Source organism: Thamnophis sirtalis, unplaced genomic scaffold, assembly GCF_051295495.1.
Source record: "Thamnophis sirtalis isolate CommonGarterSnake01/CBP01778 unplaced genomic scaffold, rThaSir2_p1.2 scaffold_11, whole genome shotgun sequence".
In the NCBI taxonomy this organism is placed as follows: domain Eukaryota; kingdom Metazoa; phylum Chordata; class Lepidosauria; order Squamata; family Natricidae; genus Thamnophis; species Thamnophis sirtalis.
Window position 1 is genome coordinate 70434067 of NW_028261391.1, and position 16054 is coordinate 70450120.

Consider the following 16054-nt stretch of genomic DNA (forward strand, 5'->3'; position numbering starts at 1 on the left):
GAGGGGGAGGGGGAGGGGGAGGAAAGGGAGCCCGAACGCCTTTCTGGCCCCTTCAGCCCCCTAATGTCGCCCATTGTTTCAGGATTCCGCCGTGGAAGGTTCCCGGGAGGGAAGCATTGTGACGTCAACGCACCTCCTGAAGCCTCCCTGCCGAGGGGGAGCCTGGAGCCATGAGGTCATCGGAGCGGCCACTCTAACTATCCCGAGAGCAGCAGCGCCAGCAGCGGCGGCGGCGGCGGCGGCAGCTGCGGCGGCGGCGGTGGGGGGGGAGGGGGAGCCTGCCCAAGCAAGGCCGCCTGGGATCTCTCGCAGCCGCCGCACTCCAGCTGCAAACCGAGGCTCGCCGCCGGGAGTTTGTCGCCAAAGCATGGAGGAGGCTGACACCAAAGAGCTGCAGGTCGGCTCCTGGCTGCCCGTCCTCGTGGAGCAAATGGTCAACGATACCCTGGTGGTCACCTTGAGCTGCGGGGAGAGGCGCTTCACCGGGATCCTCCTGGATTGCACTAAAAAGTAGGAGCACGAATTGCTTGGATGGTTGTTCTCTTTGCCCCCCTCCCCCCCCCAACACCCCCCTCCCAGGAAGGGAAACAGGATTTCGGGAAAGGGGGGAGGGGAGATTGCAGAAACGGAGAAGTTTCCTCTTCCCACCAGGCCCTGCTCGGAGGGCGAGGACGGAGCAGCTGGGCAGAAAGCGGGATTAGGCCGTAATCAGATTAAAGACTTGCCTGGCTCAGTGCGTGGGGGAGGGGGGGAGGGGGGGAGGGAGCAAATGGTCACGTCGATTCTCCCCTGTGTGTGTGTGTGTGTGTGTGTGTGGTGTGTGCCTCTCCCCCTCCCCTCTTCTTTTTAATGGCATATTTTAGTTTCATTTTCTGTTCGGAATCCAGCATGGGAGAAATGTTCCTCTTTCTAAAAAAAAAAAGTCAGCTTTCTAGTTTGTGCACTGTAAAATCATGTCCTCCTTGAGTGACGTTTTCGAAGCGGACTTGCAGCCGCCGCCTCCTCTTCTGAAAAAGCGGCTGAGATGAGCCATATTTCTCTCTCTGGGGGAGGGTTAGGCCCTTAAAAAAAGGTGTGTCTCTTGCTGGGAGGTGGGGGAGGAAGGGAGATTACTGCCTTCATCATCCAGAAACAGATTCCGGAGTCTTAATAAGCTCCTTCCAGAACACCAGCTCCCCTCCTTTTGCAAACCTTACAACTTTGCTGAAGTTTCTTCTTCTTCTTCCCCTTCTCCCCCCCCCCTCTACTCTTGAGGAGATTTCATTGGTGCCGCCCATGGACTGCTGCTAATGTAGCACAATAATGTTCTCCTGAAGACACATGTTGCCATAATTACAGACTTCTTTGTTTGGGAGATTCTGCACACTTCAAAAAGCTTTTTTTTATCTGGAGTTGAAACTGCCCCAGCTTGCCATCCCCCCCCCCCTTTTCACATTCAGCAGAAGGAGATGGGCCTCCTCCAGAGAGAGAGAGAGACAGAGGGTTTGCATGCCAGAGAAACCTAATGCCTACATAAATGCGGAGTTCACAGCAAAGCTTATTTCCTTTCCTGTTTTGCAGTTCAGGATATATTATTTAATGAAACACCAGCTCCTATAAATAGCACTTGAGTTAATAATGTGATACTTCCAAAACTTGCCTCTCTTTTCAGTGTCTTCCAAACAAAAGAGTCCCCTAGATTAGCTATTAAGGAAGATGTGGTAGTTTGATAAAAGTATATCAATACCTCTATAAAGACAGAATATCTTAAAAGCTGAAACTTGGCCAGCTGTTGGTGCTAGAAAAATGAGCTTAGTCTACTTAGTGGCCTCCCATTTAAAATATTTTCTATTGTTTCTTTCTAAACAATTGGAAATAATCTCACCCCCCCATCTTTGGTATGCATACTTTCTGTACAAAACAGAATTTCAAATCTGTTGGCACGCAAGACTCCTGAAGCACGGGCTTCTCCCCTTACTATTGAATTTTGAGTAGAAATTATAAATAAATGCCTGTCACTTTTGAAGGCCCCAAATTCATTTTTCTTAATGAGGACTCCATCTTGGCGACAGCTTCTTCCATTTCCTCCCCTCTCCCAGCAACATGCATTCATTAGCCCTTGACAATTATCTGCAAGAATTATCTAATTAGCAGATACGCCAGCGTCCATTAACAGTAAATAGATGTAACTTAACACAGGGCTCCTTATGAAGTTCAGACAAATATGTTGGTGTGTGCAGACATAAATTTTCTCTTAAAAGTCCCGTGTGGCCATATATTTAGCTAGCTGGGAGTGTGCTGCGTTGCCCTCCTTTCTTCCTGCCATCCCATTGTCCTGGTGGTGAAGTTAACGCTGCTGATGTAGTTAAATAGGCACCGAAGCCCCTTTGCTGCAGCTGTATTGATTTCTTTCTGGCACTTGAGACTGTGAAGCAAATTAAAATGGCATGAGATGCACTGGGAATCTTTGCATATGAGCAGGTTGCCACAAATTGCAAGGGTGCAAAAATTAAGGGGTATTTTTTTTAAAAAAACCATGCTAATTTTCACAGGCCAAGTCCAAAATGAATAGTTCTCTGCTACATTGTAGAGAGAGAGCTGCGTTGTGCTTCTGTGTCAGTGTATCCCTCTCTCCAGGGCTTTGCTGACAGAATTGAGTCTTCTAATGAGTCTCATATATGATTAAACTTCTGGTGGGACTGAAACAACCAGGGAATTGGGGAAGAGCCCAAATCTCAGTCCTTTCCCTCCCCCCCCTCTGTCTCTCTCTCTCTCTCTCCCTCCCTCCCTCCCTCCCTCCCGTTTATTCTACAGGAAAAATACAGGTAACTTTACTATCTCTTGCAGGGGTGATTTCAATTTAAGGTCTAGCATATGAAAGCCGTATAAATGGGCTGAAGGCTGCAAATTGTTCACCCCCCTTTTAAAGGGTGGAAACCGTTGGTCTTGGTAGCTAGCTACTTGCTTACCACTCCAAGGGGCAGCATTTGTCTACATGGAGGAAGACCCCTTTTTATTACCACTGTTCAGATCCTTTTATCTATGGAGCCCCAAGACAAGACGTAACCTCATCCCCTCCTTATGCTATATAAGCAGAAAAGTTGCCCTTCATTTTATATAGTTTCAATGCATAATTATATCCACCATCTTAGCTCATTTGACATTTTCTAGGTGCATAAGTTTTTCACACAAAAAAAGGGATTAAGGAACATCTGGGCTGACATTCCTGGCTTGGCTGGACAATTGTTTGACTTTGAGGAGACCTTCCTTAAAAAATTGGACCTCTCGGTTCCTTAAGTGCAAGGCTTAAATAGCTTTATCTCATGATTTCTTTTCCAAACCACCCAGACAGTTCAAAAGCTTGGTGTGTATCAATTCTGAACATGTTTCCCCTCCTCCTCCTCCTCCTCCTCCTCCTCCTGGTTTTTCTAATCACCTCCTGATCTTTCTATTTGGTAGGATAAGTTACTTCAAACTAGTTGAATATATTCCTTATCAGACGGTAAAAATGTTTCCACCCAACTATGCTTAACATTCCAGAGTCACTCTGCTTATTAATATGTAATATTGAATGTTGACCATGCGTTCCCAAATATACCAGTAAAGCCAGATGCCTAAATGGTTACCGCAAAACTCAAGTTGATGCTTTGAAGAAGATGAAAATGAAATAAGAGAGAGGGAAAACCCAAAATAAACAGCAGTGAAACAGCTCAACAGACAGTAAGAAATTAAAGGCGAATTGGAGGGAGGGAGGAAGAGGCCTGGATCATAAATCAAGGCAGATGAAAGCGGACTAGCAAAAATTGTTTGAAAGGAATTATCTAAAAAGGAAAATTAGAAACTCAGGAATGAAGAGCTAAAATGTTTAAGGATAATATTCCCAGAAATAAATGTGAAAATGTTAAAGAGTTTGATTTAGGGAGGAGCTTGTCCCAGAACTTATCTTTTCTTTTCTTTTCTTTTAAGATTCCCAGTTCTTATTTGTCTTACAACAACTGCAAATCAAGATGTGTAAGCCTGTTCCCATCATATTGCTGAAGTTAAAAAAAAAGGGGGGGGGGCTGAAATAATCAGAGATTAATAGTTGTATGAAGATGGAATTTCATTTAAAATCAGTTCCTGAACTAGCAATACCTTATTTCCAAATATCTTTACTTATAACTAAGGTTCTAGTTAAGTTTGCACATATGTGTGTGTTGTAGACCTCATCTTAATTACACACCAGACTGTCCCTTACAGGGGGGGGGGTAGGTATCATTTGTGCATACAGGGTCACTTGTTCATTCCCCTTCCTTCAAAAAGCGGTGAGCAATTTTGCTGGGAAGGGAATCGGCCTTCTTCTTCCGTCCAACAATCTATTACAGATTGCTGGGTTTCCATTATGAGAAAGGTTCAAGCATAGGAATTGTGGAGGGGGGGGGGAGAGAATAGGAAGGAAAAAAGGTCCCCTCCCTCTCAACAACATTGCTCAGTCTCCCCCGCCCCCCCTCTCTGCTAATTGCAGAGGGAAACCAATGGTCTTAAGCTGTGGGTCCTTGAAAGGGAAGAGAAAGCAGGGAGCTGCTGGTTTTTCATTGCCCTTAGCAGCAGGGAAATTAGGGAAGGGGTCTCTGTTGTAGCCAGCTGATTAGAGGCTCCTGGGAAAAGCCAGGAGTGCCTTGTATGCCAGGATAAACTACTGGGTGTGGGGGGGGGGTTTGATTTAGGACTAAATGTATCTTGTGTTAGGGTTTTTGGTTTTTTGTTTGCTAAAAGTGCAGAGACAGATTGATTGATTTTTGTGCAGGCTTGAAATGCCTGCACAAAATAAATCCTTGATTTATTACCACAATTGAGCCCAAAAAATTCTATTGTTAAATGGGGCATTAATTGACAATTTCTTGTCACGGCCGTTAAGTGAACCACTGCAGTTGCAAAGTTAGTAACCTGGTTGTTAAATGAGTCTTGCTTCCCCGCTGACTTTGCTTGTCAGAAGGTTGCAAAAAGGGATCACATGACCCCCCAGGACACAGCAATAACGGCCATAAACATGAACCGGTTGCCAAGCATCTATAGATTTTGATCACCTGGGCATATGCTGCAAAGGTTGCAACTCTGAAAAATGGTCACAAGTCAGGTTTTTCAGTGCTATTGTAACTGAGCGGTCACTAAATGAACTGTTGTAAGTCAAGGACTGTTTGAATGCCTTCCAATGATGCTGTTGATTCCAAAAGAGAGGCCTCTTGTCTTTCAAACGATTTAATTATGCACAGAAATGTTTAAATTGCATTTAACCAATAGTAGCTCACATTAGAAGGGAGCTTTCTGAGGAGGCCTTAAAAGGAGGCCTTCCGGTTTCCAGCCATTCTGAGTCTCTCCTGGTAGAGAAATTTGCATCTGGTGTTACTTTCCCAGGTGGTGAAATTCCATTTCTGGCTGTCTTGCAATATTTCAATGCTGATTAAGAATGAAATGAAATTCTACTTAGATATTTTTCGGTATCCCTTGTCAACTAAGTCTCCTCCCTTGTCAGCTTTTACAGGTAGTCCTCAACTTACAGCCATGATTGACTCCAAAATTTGTTACTAAATAAGACATTTGTCAAGTGAATTTTTCCCCATTTTACAACCTCGTCACATTTGTTAAGTGAAGCATGGCAGTGGTTGAGAACGTGGTTCTTAGGTGGATCTGGCTTCCCCATTGACTTTGCTTGTCAGGAGGTCGCAAAAGGGGATCACACACGGCCCTGGGACACCGCAGAGGCCATAGATGGGGATTTTGACCCCATGATCACTTAAAAGTTTGTAACCCTGAAAAATGGTCACTTCTTCCAGTGCCACTGTAACTTTGAATGGTCACTAAATGAACTGTTGTAAGTCGAGGATGACCTGTATTTGTGGTGACTGTCTTGATGACAATAAAACTGGTTCTATGGGAGCAGCAAGTTCTCCTTTCACACGTGCATTGATTGATGAAGAGAGTAAAAACCCAGAATTTGGTTGTCTGCAAGAGAGATTTCTGCTTCTCCCTTTCTTCCAACTTCAGGTAGTCCTCAACTTATAACCACAGCTGGGACTGGAACTTTCATAGCTAAGTGAGGCCATCCTTGAGCAAGTCATCCCTGATTTTATGACCTATTTTGCAACAGTTGTTAAGTGAACCACCATAGTTAATCCCATGATTGTTAAGCAAATCCAGCTTCCCCCGTTGGCTTTGCTGGTCAGAAGCCAGATGAGAAGGTTGCAGATGGTGACCACATGAGCCCAGGATCTCCCAAAGGTGCTTTCTCAGAAGGCAACCGGACCTTGTTCTTGTTTTTTTCCTTTCCTAATCCAAGAAGCTCCTTCAGCTCTGACAGGGTAGAAGGGAATGGAAGGATTTTACACTCCTTGCAGACAGCTGGCCATTTGCATCCTTTTAGAGGGTCCTTGAGGCCACTTGTGGACTTACCTGTGTCCTCCTGGGGGGGGTCTCCTGAGCAGAGTGCTCTTGGTTCCCGTAGTGCTGCAGTTTTTCTCCCTCTGGAGATCCATTCCCACACCATTCCAAGGGTCTTCATCCCAAATTGTATAGCCAAACGTCTGTAGAGATTCCTCAGTCCTCCAGGGTCGTCCCAAAGGAGCCTCTTGGATGAGAAGCAGAACGTCTTCCAAAGGGAAAACTTAAGGAAGTCCAGTTGCCTTTGAGGCCACCACGGCCTGGATGACTGAGGATCTCTACAGACCCACAAACCCAGGATGTTGCAGTGATTGTGAATACACGGATGCTACCAAGTGCCAAAATTTCTATCCTGCAGGGACTGCAGAGAAATGGGGAGCACTCTACTTACAACAGTCTACTTAATGACCATTCGAAGTTCCAACGGCACTCTAAAAAACGACCTACGACCATTTTTCATAGTTATGACCATTGCAGCATCCCCAGGGTCACCTGATTCACATTCAGACACTTGACAACTGATTCACGTTTATGACGGTTGCAGTGTCCCCAGAGTCACGTGATCGGCTTTTGCGACCTTCTGATAAGCAAAGTCAGTGGGGAAACCAGATTCGCTTAACAACTGTGTTACTAACTTAATAACTGCAGTGATTCATTTAACAAATGCGGCAAGAAAAATCATAAAACCGGGCAAACAAATTTCTCACTTAGCAATATAAGTTTTGGGCTCAATTGTGGTCATAAGTTGAGGACTACCTGTACTGCAATGGTCATTACTGCTAAGACTGGTCACTATAACTGAATAGTTTTTAAAAAATGGACATAAGTTGAGAACTACCTTTATAATGAAGATTAAATTTCTCGAGTAGATATGTCTGAATAGCTGCTGCTTTTCTTTTGGCTTATCAGAAGTCCAGGAAGCAAAGCTGCTGTGTAGATCTACTATCATGTTGTTATAAGTTGGCTACATCTGAAAAATATGTTGAACCAGTTTTACTGAATTTTTTTTAAAAACTCTACTATACACAGATATTTTTCTGTAACGTTTCAGCAAAAATATGAGGACAGTGAGGAGGGGAAATGAACTTCTGTGTCCACTCATCCCTCCTCCTGGCTAGACTAGTTTCAATAGCATTTTTTTTTATTCTATGGAGAAAAAAAGACAATAGTGGAGAGTTTTTATCTCTTCCTTGGTATGCTAGATTTTTAGAAACAATGTGCAAAATTTTGATCAGCAGTCAGATAATTCCTAACTTTAGAACTGCAGTTTGCAAACAAAAAGTGTGCCTTAATTCACCATTATTGTGAATAAACCTGTAAGCCATTTTGGGGCATGTTTCCTGAGAGGTAATTATTATTGGGACTTACTCCCAAGTAAATGTGCGTAGGATTGTAACTTTATTGATGCTCTCTTGTGGTTTGTGAATTCAAAGAGCTATCGGGTTATAAGCAATCAAGATCTGTCAAGTTGTAAGTAATTGGTATGGTAATGGGAAGGTAGCAACTGAGTAGCAGAGACAAAAATAACACACATATTACATTAAATTACAAACGTAGCAGGGTGGCAGAATCATATACAGCAGTAAAGTGGAAGCTTTTGTTCCCCCAGCCAGAAAGAGATTTCATATCTAAATATTAAAAATATTTAAACTGGGGGGGGGATTCAGGGACTTCCAAATGTTGCTGAAATACAGTTTTCAGCAACTCCAGTCAGAATTGCTAAAGATGCTCATCTGACAATTATGGGAGGACCGGATGCTCTGATCATTCCAGTTTCTGATCAGTCTTTCAAAATACTAACTATAGTGCATCAAAAAATTTCAGGTGGGGATTGGTTTGTTTATTTTTGCTGACCTTCTACTCTCAAAATATGTTGGACTGTAACTACTGGTCAGTGGATGAGAGTTGTAGACCCACCACATCGATGGCGACTTGGATTAAAATGTCTCCCCAGGGGCCACCCTTCCTTCCTGCCTATATAGGCCCAGGTTACTTCGCGGTTTATTGTAGGCCTAGGCTTGATTCCTGTATCTTTTTCAGGCACTCAGAAATTCCAGGGGCTTTTTAGGAGCCTTAGGGGAGGGTGAAAACAGTCTCCCCTCCGGAGACCCTTCGGAGGCTTCAGGAGCTTCCCTGAAGCCTCCAGAGCACAAAAAACCGTCCCTACGGGCAAACTGGAAGTTCGGGCAAACTGGAAGTTCGGGAACGGACTTCCGGCTTGCTTGTAGGGACGGTTTTAGCCTTCGGGGGCCTTCCGGAGGCTTCCCTGGAGGCTCAGGGGGGCAAAAAACGACCCTACGAGCAAACCGGAAGTCGCTTCAGGAGCCGTTTTTTGTCCTCTGGAGCCTTCAGGGAAGCCTCCGGAAGTGACTTCCGGTTTGCTCGTAGGGTCGTTTTTTGCCCCCCCCCCCTCAGCCTCCAGGGAAGCCTCCGGAAGGCCCCCGAGGGCTCCGGAGGGCTAAAACCGGCCCTAGGAGCAAATCAGAAGTCCATTCCCGAAATTCCAGTCTGCCACTAGGGCTGGTTTTTTGCGCTCTGGAGGCTTTGGGGAAACTCCTGAAGCCTCCGGGGGTCCTTGGGGGGGGGAGGCTGCTTTCACCCTCCCCAGGCTCCTATAAAGCCTCTGGACCATAAGCTTATTTTGAAGGTGAGTTAGGACATCCTTGCAGTAAGCTATTATGCTGCAGAAAAGATGGATAAGGAGCATATTCTGAATAGTACAGTATTTAGGGGAAAGTGGGTGGCTGTTTTGTGGCTGTCCACCATCTTTTACTTGTAATGCAAATTCTACAGAAGTCCTTATCAATAAAAAGCATTTCAAAACCAGCACCTTCCTTTGGTGATTAAAGTTGTGAGCTATGTGATCCCTGAGGGCAGGCGAAGAGATTCTCTTTTATAGGCAATAATCTTGTTGAGTCAAGTCGCTCCTTTAGGATTTAATGGTCGTCTTTTGAGTTCTCCTGTAAAATGGCTGCCATGCAGGAGTCCACGTCCTCATAAAATGGCTGGAGCAAGATAACCTGTCAGGTTGTTCCCTGCCCCACTCTTGTCCCCGTGTGACGTTCCTTGCCACCCATCCTTCCCTTTCTCTTCCTTCTAGAGGTGAAGTCACACTTTCACACAAAACGCTTAGCTTTCTTCAGCTGTTCCGCCCAACCTGTCTTTTTTTCCTTTATGGTGTCTGTGTCTGTGTCTGTGGCATCTCCTCATAGCCCAGGACACCCACGGTATGCGGATACTGGTACTGGGTTAGGATTAGGCCCTCTGGTTTGTGACATGTATGCCTCCCCTTTAATCGTTTTTAAGTGAATCTTTTAAATTTAAAATCAGATGGGATCAGGAGTCTGGGATACAAGGAGCTATTCTGAATAAATGGGCATCTGCTTTGCTTGCCTTGGTCACAGTGGAGCAATTGGGAGAGAGGTGCTTTCATTTGTGTGTGTGTGTGTGCATGTATGCAATCACAGAGACACAACCACAGACACACACACACAACTGCTTGGGAAGGGGGGGGAAAAGAGCTAAGGCATCTGAATTTCAATGGTTGAAATGTTTGTAATAATGACATGGCTTAAGGCAGAGGGTTTTTTTTTCTTCCTCACTGGCAAAGGACTGAAAAGGGTTTTAAAGCACAACTGCAACCTTTACCTGGTTTTGCCTGGTTTTAACTGCTACCTCCGTTTCTTGACATGACATGAAAAGGGCTGAACAAAACGGCAAGCGGGAAGTCGGGCTGAGAAGTGGGAGCAGATGTCTTAAAAATGAAGGATTGCTCTTTTTAACCAGTCTTTTTGACAGGTCCTTACTGAATGTCAGGGCCATCACATCTGCGGGAGGGGAAAAGGTAGAGAGGATGAAGGAAACGGTATCAGGGCATCAGGACCAGACCGGCAAAGGCTCTTTGGTTTGGGCTCGGGGGGGGCAGATGAGGTCCTGCGACAGTCTGGCTGCTCCTCCTCTGGACGATGTTGAGCTCCACATAGGAGGACTCCCCCCATCAGGAGCAGCTGCTCATCAGAGCTTTCTGGTCCTGGGCAGTTGAATGAGAGGCCTAGTATATAATCTTGTATCCCACAGCAATCTTGGATATCACAAGTGGTAGTAGAAGTGATTGCAGAGGGATTTACTCCCTTACACAATGCCGGTGGGGAAGCTGGCATTAAGTCACAAGTCGCAGTCATGCGATGTTACACTTAACGACAGCGGCAGAACTGCCGTTGTAAATTGAGCAGTCATGTGATGTTTTGCTTAATGACCTGTCACTTAGCTAGGAAGTTGCCAAGCCTAATTTCTATTAAGTGAGGACTTTGTGTAATAAAGCATATAAAAATATTCAAGAACCCAAATTTCAACAGAAGATTCGGGGATTCAGGATTCAACCAAAAATTTATTTACGCTGCATTAAACATGCAAACGTTGATATATACCGATATTTGTATGGCACTGATTTTAGAGAATACAATATGACCGACGCGGATTAATGACCATAATTGAACAAGGAAGAAGTTCTTGGGGTCTGTGTATTAAGCTTGTCAGGTGAACATATCCCAGGTAGATGCAGCTATTTCAGTGGAAGAAGAAGACTGCAGCAAAGGGAAAAGCTTGGAATACTTGAAGCATCATAGGAACAGATTGAGAACGTCTTCAGTTTCTGAGAATATGGGAAAGTAACAGTGGATTCTCCATGCCGTTGTTCTGCTGATCATCACAGCCATAGAAGTGACATCAGAAGAGCTGTCTTCCAAATGGCACGGTTCCTCAGGGCTTCACATTTTTGCACACTTGTCTTGACACAATAGTTATGGGTCACAGTTTTCTTCATCGGTTATAGTCTCCGTGTGGGCGAAGTTCTGTAACTCGGCAGTCCCAACCTTTTGGGCACCAACGACCAGTTCTGTGGAGAGTGTTTTTTCCGCGGACCAGAGCAGCATGGTTTCACATGCTGCCTACATCCTGTGCATGTGTGGGTGGGGCTTCACGCATTTGGGCACCAAGGACCAGTTCTGGCGTGATGCAGATCAGTTCAAGTCCGGGGATTGGGAACCTCTGCTGTAACTAATGGGTCACCTCCCTCCCTTTGGCCATGTCTTCTCATGGAAAAAAGATGCTGGTTTTTTTGTTGCTGCGCCCAATCTCCATGGTCAAACAAAATACTCCTGTTTTAGTGGATGGCTTAATCATATTGTATGGCAATTTCATTTACCATATTCTTCAGAGTATAAGACGCACCAAGATTTTGAAGAGGCAGATTTTAAAAAAAGTTTTTGCACGCTGCAGACCTCACAAAAATGGGCCCATTCTTTTTTTTAAAAAGGGCATGAATAGCCTTTAGGAGGCTTGTAGAGTGCTCCTGGGCGCTGGGGGGGGGATTTAGCAAAAAACGGCCTGTTTTTCCCTCATTTCTACCCTCCCCAGACCCCAGGAGTACTGAAAGCCTCCTAAATGCTATGCTCGTCCATTTTGGTGATGGGGCGGGGTTTTGGGAGACAAAAAATATTTTATTCAGTGCTTAAGATGCACCCAGTGCTTTTATTCAGTGCTTAAGATGCACCCAGATTTTTGGCCTCTTTTTTGAGGGGAAAGGGGGTGCGTCTTATACTCCGAAAAATACAGTAGTAGCTCTTAACTGAAGGGATAAGGTGGAAGGGCTGTAAAAGGCTCATCTTGGACCATCTGTATCTGACCTGGTATAAAACAACATCTTGGGCTCCAACTACTGGCTGACAATGTAGAAAAAAGAAGAGTAGAATATGATTGTCCCACAGACCTTGGAAATACCGAGGGGAAAAGAAGAATGGTTGCCTTCCAGATGTTTTGGATTCCAATTCCATGGGCTGTGCTTGGTGGAGTTATGAGACATAAATAAAAGACTAAGCGTATTTTTGAAGGTAGTGTCTTCCTGCTTAATACAGGTGGTCCTCACCTTATGACCACAATTGAGCCCAAAATTTCTGTTGCTAAGAGATATTTATTAAGTGAGTTTCCCCCTTTTAAAACCTTTCTTGCCATGGTTGTTAAATGAATTACTGCAGTTCTTAAGTGAATCTGGTTTCCCCAGTGAATTTCCTTCCCAGAAGGTAGCAAAATGGAATCACGTGACCTCAGGACACTGCAACCGTCATAAATATGAGTCAGTTGCCAACCATCTGGATTTTGTTCACATGACCGTGGGGACACTGCAATGGTCTTAAGTGTGAAAAATGGTCATAAGTCATTTTTTCAGTGTCGTGGTAACTTCAAACAGTCACTAAACAAACTGCTGTAAGTCAAGGACTACCTGTGCAAGATACCACTTTTTTCAGTGCCACATATCCTTGTTATGACCTTGATATTTTGTTTTGTAAGTGAAGACATGGTTGAGGGTGTTTTTTCTGTTTTTTCTGAAACTGTACAACAGTAATACTGATGTATTCAGAAACAATTCTGATTCTAGGAAATACTTGATTTTGTGTCAAGTGAAGAAAAATAGAACCAAGTAGGCTTTCTAAACTCATAATGACGATACCTTAAAGATTCATTTATTGTTGAGTTCAGTTTTGTTCTCCATTTCTCCCCCCCCCCCAAAAAATATTTTTTTTGCAAGAGTTTTTTTGGGGGGGACATACAGACGATGAATAATTGAAAGCAAGTTGATTTGTGGGAAATCAGAGCTTCAGGTATTGTTCAATGCTACAGTGAAACATGTATATTTGGACTAGACTGAGAACTGCAACAGAGGTGGCCAGAGCTGTTGGTAGATGGTGAGGAGTGGAGGAGACAGAAAAGTCTTGGTGCATTGTGTGATGTAGGCCAAATGGGACAGAAAGAGTTCCTTTGAGGTGGTTCTTTCCATATTTTATATTCTCAAGAGGTTTGGTTCTATGATGTTCCATATGTTTTCTATCACAAATAGAAGGTTGCTGATTTCCTTAATTGTTCTGAGGGCCCAGGGGCCCAAATCATTGTAGTTTAGATCAGGGATCACCAACCTTTCGGACCTTGGACCACTAAATTCATAATTTTAAATCACGCGGATCACTAATATGATTTTTTTAAAGCTAAATAGTATTTAGTACAATATAAAAAATGCAAATAATTTTTTATCCAGACCACCAAAATTATCCAGTGATCCACGGACCACCAGTTGGTGACCACTGGTTTTGATGTTGTTTAGGTGGTCCTTGAATCAAGGACCACAATTGGGAACCTCAGTTTCAGAGGGAAGCAGCAATAAGCAGGACATCACATGACTGCTCTGCTCAATGACTGCAAACCCAGAACTTCTGGTTGCAGTCGTTAAGTGATTTGTGGCTCATTAAGTGGCAGAATCCCAGGTAAGGAGCCTGGGTTGTTTGGGAGAGGGCGATCCCAGGAGGCACATAAGCATCTCTCTGCTCAGGAGCTGCAAGTTCTCCCTGTCCAAATCCAAGAAGGATCTTCAGCCCCTGAGCGGAGACGCGCTCTCGTCCAGCCCGTAGCAGAACCACCACAATTCCCATCTTCCCCAAGGCAGCCCATACTCCTTATCTCGCTCCCCTGAGGCGCCTCTCCTTCTGGCACTGCCTCTCTGCCCTGGAGCGGAAAATCCTTCCCTGACCGCTTCCCAACGGCTTCCTGGGGGAATCGGCAGAAGAGATTGCCAGTGGTGATCGGATGCTCATGGGCACATGGCGACCCATCTTAAGCATGAGCAGCCTGCCGAGCACCCAGATCACAGCCGCCTGGCCAAGGGTGTGTGCAACGTTTTGCAATGGTCAGGTACCTGTAAAGCACCCTTTTTGAGGTTACCGTTAATTGAAACTTTGTTAACAGGTAGTCCTCGACTTATGACCATAACCGAGCCTAACATTTCTGTTGCTAAGTGAGACATTTGTTAACTGAGCTTTGTGCCATTTTATGACCTTTCTTGCCACAGTTGTTAAGTGAATCGTGGCACTTGTTAAATTGCGTTGTTAAGTGAATCTGGCTTCCCCGTTGACTTTGCTTGTCAGAAGTTTAGAAAAGGTGATCACATGACCCCGGGACAATGCAATCGTCATAATATGAGTCAGTTGCCAAGCATCTGAATTTTGATCACGTGGCCATGGGGATTCTGTAACGGTCGTGTGAAAAACGGTCATAAGTCACTTTTTTCAGTGGTGTAACTTTGAATGGTCACTAAATGGACTGTTGTAAGTCAAGGACAACCTGTTTTTGCTTTTGCACTGCAGTGATGTCAGTAACAGAATAGGACTACAAATTGCAGTGATGCTAAAACACTGTTGCCAAATCCTTTTTCACCTTGCTGTGTTCATGAGTGCCCAGTAAGCGCAACTAAAAATGTTAGAAAAGCAAATTTGATTCCTTGGTGAGCTTGTAGGTTGCAGATTGAATGAGTTTGGAAAGAACCAGGATATGATGAGGGTAAGTTGTATTAACCACCTTAATTATAGGCCATCCAATGCATCTCAGCAGACTAATTTTAAGGAGGCGTTTTTATGGAGACCTTTGACCTGTGTTACACAGAAATTCTTTCCCTAGGCATAGAAACTATACACCTGAGTGTTGTTGCTGGCTGAGTTTGACTCTTGAATTGCAAATCTGAGACGAAATCATTGCTGCAGTCCCTCCATGGAAAGAAAGCTGAAGCTTCAGATGCTGCCAACATGGCTTCAGTCAGCCCAGTGTCTTGTCAGCTGTTTTCTCCCTGTTGCACTAACATTGCAGTAGCTTTTAAATTTTTTCTTCTATAGATTTGCAGATTCCTTTTTTTTTTCTTTGTAAAGGATGCTTCATTCAACTGTCTGGAGCGTATAAGGAACACCACATGGGGACATGTGAATATCCATAAATAAGAGTAGCAAGTCATTATCAAAATAACGGATGCAACTTGGAAAGCTTATAGGACAATGTTTGCTAGACGAGGTGCCCAAAATGTAGATTAATTTGTTGGTTTTTCAATATTTACAAGGTAAAATCAAGACTTCTGAAATTATCACCAAAGCAGGAGAGCATCTTAGAAATCTTACAAACCCAAATATCTGTCAGCGCAGGATATTCTGTACCGTAACTCCTTGGGACCCACCTCAGCAGTCTCTTGTTTCATTTAATGGTTTACGGGGCATTTATTCTACCAAATCCTTTGTCATATGAACCTCTTCACTGAAAATCTATCCTGTGCATCAGGAGTAATTGACCCATAGAAGACTTGCTGCTCCTCTCCAGCCTTGCCGTCTTTTGTGGCCAAATTTGAATGGCCCATTTCCTTTACTACAGTTGCTCTATTTGACATTGTTTTATTTCACCTGGGTCCTCCTTGTAGGAATGCCGTCTGTGGTCACTGTGCTGGTTCTGCAAGACAATTGGCAGTTTGGCAGTTTGTTTAGGGTCATCTCCCACTTCCCAATAAAAGTTTTTTGCAGCTGGCCAAGATATCTGAAATGCGTGATGTGTGAGATAATTAAATTTAGTGGGTTAAATGAGATGGCACACACAAAAAAAATACATATATGTCAGTGAGAAATGAGAAGAAGCTAAGAGGAAAAAGAAAACAAGGCATGTGATCATTTTGTAGCCCAGCACCACCAATTTTGGGCATGTGATTTCCCCACTGAATACATTCCTTGATCCGAGTGTGCCAGCTCCTGCTTCAGCCTAACAGAAAAGACATTTAGTCTGCTGTCTGACAGAGCATTTTCTT

The 16054-nt window shown here is 44.3% G+C and overlaps 1 protein-coding gene across 2 annotated transcripts in view; it reads left to right on the plus strand.

Moving 5' to 3' along the window:
• The first annotated feature begins 242 nt into the window (after positions 1-242).
• The window catches only part of PWWP2B (PWWP domain containing 2B), a 41008-nt gene continuing 25196 nt past the window's right edge, over positions 243-16054 (plus strand). Inside the window, exon 1 of one of the 2 annotated variants that reach the window (XM_087726029.1) lies at positions 243-510. In XM_087726029.1, the coding sequence (XP_087582155.1) occupies positions 368-510 (143 nt within the window). In that variant the 5' untranslated portion in view covers positions 243-367. The remainder of the gene's footprint in view (positions 511-16054) is intronic. The other variant, XM_087726028.1, reaches the window with a different exon arrangement.